A 4,896-nucleotide genomic window follows, 5' to 3' on the forward strand; every position below is an offset into this window, starting at 1 on the left:
TGGAGTAGTAGTCTTCTCACGATATATCATATATATGATATTGTCTGGTGCGTGGATAATGTGATAGTTTGGCTTTTAGCTCATGATATATATGAAAGATAAATAAGGCCCATGGATTCGGTTGAGATGCAGCATGCAGTACTCTAGGGTAATTATCATCGTGATTATTATTTTATTATTAGTATTATAATTATTATTGTGTTTGTGGGATATTAATTTGCCTTTACATTAGAACGACAACATTTGTCCAAGTTGACAACCCCGGCCAACATTGAATTTCCAAAACACCATCGTGTGTCCAAGGCTACAACTCTCTCTCTCTCTCTCTCTCTCTCTCTCTAATGCACAATGTTATCCATCAAGCATATCTTGCTGTTAGATTCTTACGAATAATTTTGTTAGTGTTACGTGTACCATACTAGCTAAAGTCTTTATGTATTGAATATATCTGCATTCTCTCGCTACTTTTTCTTAAGGTTCACAAAGTTCCTTTAAGCTCAATTCGAAGATTCTCGTTTTCGGTGGTTAGCTTTATACGGTTATAAATATACCTGATCACCTTATACACTTGATCATGTGCAAATTTCATCCATTTCGGAGTCAAAAGTCCCATAGCGTTTCCTTGATTCCACCTGCCCAAACTCGTAGGAACTTGTTTAAAAGTATGCGGGAGAAGATATCAACATACATTGGGCACTTATTGTGCCTCCAACCCAGTCGTCTCCGGCGCAATTGTGGCCAAGGTTCGGGTGAGACAGTACTGCATGGCACTGCCATCTTGGATGGGCAGTGGGTGAGCAGCTGCCGCGTTAATTTAGAGGAAAGCAAGCCGTCATGCATGTCTGACCACATGACCATCCGGAAGTCAAATGAAAATGGCATAGACGTGGAGCACCATGCAGATCAGGCCAATGGTTCTTTTTCTCATGTTGTGATCAATATGATTGGGATGCTTATTGGTAAATAAACTCTTTCATCTACTAATTAATTATTAACATTGCATTAATATTTGTTCCATGTTTGGCTTGACCCGAAATCTAATTCATTATTATTGGTAAGATCTTAAATCGTTTCATCTTACATGATCTTTTCACAGGCTTAGGTCAGTTATCAATTCCATATGCAATGGAAACTGGAGGATGGACCTCAATATTTCTGCTTATAGGACTTGGGATAATAGCCGCATATAGTTCTCTTCTACTTGGAAAGTGTCTTGACAAGAATCCCAAGTTAATTAGTTACAGGGATATTGCTCAACAAGCATTTGGAACAAAAGGAAAATTTTTAACTTCAACCTTCATCTACATGGAAATTTTCATGGCACTTGTATCCTACACAATCTCATTACATGACAACCTAATTACAGTACTTGCAGGGACGCATATTAAAGTGCCATGGACTAAACTATCTACATCTCAGCTCCTAACCATTATTGCTGTCTTAATAGCACTTCCTAGTCTGTGGCTGAGAGATCTATCTTCCGTATCTTTCCTCTCCTCAGGCGGTATTGTCATGTCGCTTCTCATTTTTGTTTCAGTCGCATCCACTGCCATTTTCGGAGGTGTAAAACCCAACCACAGCATACCAGTCCTCCACATTCATAATATTCCCACAATATTTGGGTTATATATCTTCAGTTATGCAGGACACATTGTTTTGCCTAACTTATATAAAGCAATGAAAGATCCATCCAGGTTTGCAAAGGTAGCAAGTCAGTCCTAGTCATCTCCCAATTGATGAATTTTAACTCTTTTTATTTGTTGAGCTATAAAATAAATAATAAAATCTGTCTCTTTCCATCAACTTAAACTTTTGGGATAACTGGATTTCACATTATTATGCTAGATACAACTCTTTATACCTGAATAGAATGATTTGCTTTCTCTGTACTTTATATCATATTTACTTAGATCTAATATTTGTTTAACTTGGGAATGCCTGTAGGCATCTATTCTGAGCTTCACATTAGTGACAGCGCTTTACACAGCACTAGCATTCGTGGGTGCCCGAATGTACGGTCCTGAAGTCAATCCTCAAATCACTCTCAGCATGCCTCGACATCTTCTTTTGACAAAGATTGCATTATGGGCCACTGTGTTGACACCTATGACCAAATATGCTCTCGAATTTGCACCTCTTGCCATTCATCTTGAGCAAAAACTTCCTGTTAAAATGAGTTCCAAATTAAAGATGATCATAAGGGGTAGCGTAGGTTCACTTCTACTTGTACTGATATTAGCCCTGGCTCTTTCGGTGCCATATTTTGAGTACGCTCTCAGCTTCACTGGCTCCCTTGTTAGTGTCGGTATTTGCGTAATTTTCCCTTGTGCATTCTACTGCAAGATTTGTTGGGGTCAAATATCAAAGCCTGTCCTGATGCTAAACTTCACCCTCATTGCATTTGGCTCACTTCTCGGGGTATTGGGGACAATCTCCTCATCAAAATTACTTGTTAAAAGCCTGCAGAAAAGAGCTCACTTGGCCTAAGAATATGATTAGCAGATCCCTTTTTTTTTTTTTTCAACTTACATGTTCTCTGTACTTATCATGCTCATATTACTTTAAACTTCTAGATGAGTAATATCTTTATACATATGTAATAAGGTGAAATACTATTGCCAAAGCTGGAGATATATATTTTAGGTTGCCCTATATCTGTTCATCATGTATTTCGTAGAACTTGGTTGTGAGACTCGTGATATAGGATGATTAATTGCATATAAATACATTTAGAGAAATATTTTAGCTACAAACAGGTCTTACAAAAAATAAACTCACAAACTACCTTGGCTTGTTGTGATACATTATGTGATGCTCCCAACTCCCATGTACGGATACGTGAAAATCGAAATATCATGATGATGACAACACAGGTCACATATCCCATCAATAAGTGCCAAGTGTGTGTATATGTAACACGTGTATAACAAAAACAATGCAGTAGATAATTAAAGTCAGATAACTATGTATTAGAATTGTTTAAATATAAATTCGCTTAAACGCAAGCTTATCAAAAAAATATTACAATTATCCAATAACAATATTAGAAAAATCAAAATACATAATTCCAAAAGCGGGAAAACAATTCCCAATATATACAAGCAAAAGGCACGTATCATTCCTCTGGCGGAGCCGCCTTCTCAGGCTCAACCTCCTCATCATCTGCATCAAAATCTACGATACTAAAAGGGGGTACCACATGTAAGTAATAATCCAAATAGATCATAAGATAAAAACACATTCAAACAACAACATTATGCATGCACATGATGACAGATGCATGAGATCTGAAAAATCATCATTTACCAAAATAAGTAATTTTTCACGCACACCAAAATTCCATTTTGGCCCAAAAATCCAATCTATTAAAACATCCGTTATTTGCCCAGAAAATAGCCCAACATAAAATCCATCATTAATCAAATATCACCATTTTCCTAAAAAATGGCCCACAAATATCCTTTAATTAAATCTTGCCATTTTCCATGAAAATAACTCACATATTCAATTTTAACCGTATGCACCATGATCTCCCCTAGGGATTATCCGCATACCCTCGCTCCCTTCGCCACACCATGGGTAATGACTATGCGTGTGATTTCGTAATAAGCGATACCTAGTTCCACGCCCAACGAGTTTATAGCCAAGCATCCTCTAACCCCCGCTAGAAGAGGGGCCACAGAGTTGGTACTAGAGCATTACCATCCCATCCGATTCCGTTGTGGCCCAGTGATAACCCAAGGGACGTCACTCAGTATATTATGCTTCCGAGTGACCAGAGGAGCTCCACTGAGATAATGCCCCATCTCGGTTGGTGGTCGTGATACACACGCATCTAAAAATCCATTCAACACATGAAAATGCATGCAATATGCGAAAACTTCATTTTACAAACATGAACATGCGTGAACCATGCAATGAATATGACAAGGCGCAAAAATATTCAATAAATCCCAACATCATCCAATCACACAAACAACTCCGTTCTCCATTCCAACCGATCCCCCACCCAAAAATCCATTCAACACATGAAAACCCATGAACATGCATGCAATACGCGAAAACCCAATTTTCATTTTACAAACATGAACATGCGTACACCATGCAATGAATACGATAGGGCACAAAAATATTCAACAAATCCCAACATCATTCAATCACACAAACAACTCTATTCTCCATTCCAACCGATCCCCGACTTCTCGGACTCAGTCCGGCACAACCAACCAGTTCACAGAATAGTTTTTTAATGCAAAAATATATTTAAATCTTAAAATTTATTTGAAAAATACTTACAGAGCTTTAAAGACAATATTTGAAAGATCATGGACCTGATTAAACGCCCAAAAGTTAGTTGAAAAATAAATCACCAAAAATTACAACTTTTGGTACTAAAATGGGTTTAAAAAACAAGATGATTTTGAAGGGAATTTTTCAGAATAAATGGTTGATTTTACTGAAATAAAATCGGAATATTGTGGCTGGAAAAAGAAGTTTACAACAGCACCCAAAATCACCAAGAACTTGAAAATGCAACCCACAGATTTAGACCAAAATAGGGCACGACCAAAAGGGCAAAACAGAGCAATGAAAGACCAAACAAAAGGAAATGCAATGGAAATAATACACAAGCATGAGCCACAAAATTTACTAAGGAAAATAAGAGAAACCCGAGCTTGAAGGCTCACGGCTAGTGGAGAAAACAGGGCATGAAGAAGGGCCAAAAAAGAACCGAGCCAGACCCCCACGGATTTGGGAAAATAAATGTGACGCCCCCAAATCCCCACGCCCGAACACGGGGAAATCGAGACGTCCGGATGGTGACAACCCGGGTCACCATCCTATCGACGGGTGCCAAGTGTGTGCAAAGGTAACATATGTGCACAAGAAACATGC

The 4,896-nt window shown here is 38.2% G+C and overlaps 1 protein-coding gene across 1 annotated transcript; it reads left to right on the forward strand.

The window, feature by feature from the left end:
- Positions 1–588: 588 nt before the first annotated feature.
- On the forward strand, positions 589–2,650 carry LOC122302326 (amino acid transporter AVT1H-like). The gene is made up of 3 exons (XM_043113528.1): positions 589–959; positions 1,097–1,704; positions 1,945–2,650. The coding sequence occupies exons 1-3, from the start codon at positions 665–667 to the stop codon at positions 2,485–2,487; spliced, it is 1,446 nt and encodes a 481-aa protein (XP_042969462.1). The 5' UTR covers positions 589–664; the 3' UTR covers positions 2,488–2,650.
- The last annotated feature ends 2,246 nt before the right edge of the window (positions 2,651–4,896 follow it).

This window comes from Carya illinoinensis, chromosome 1 (assembly GCF_018687715.1).
Source record: "Carya illinoinensis cultivar Pawnee chromosome 1, C.illinoinensisPawnee_v1, whole genome shotgun sequence".
Lineage (NCBI taxonomy): Eukaryota > Viridiplantae > Streptophyta > Magnoliopsida > Fagales > Juglandaceae > Carya > Carya illinoinensis.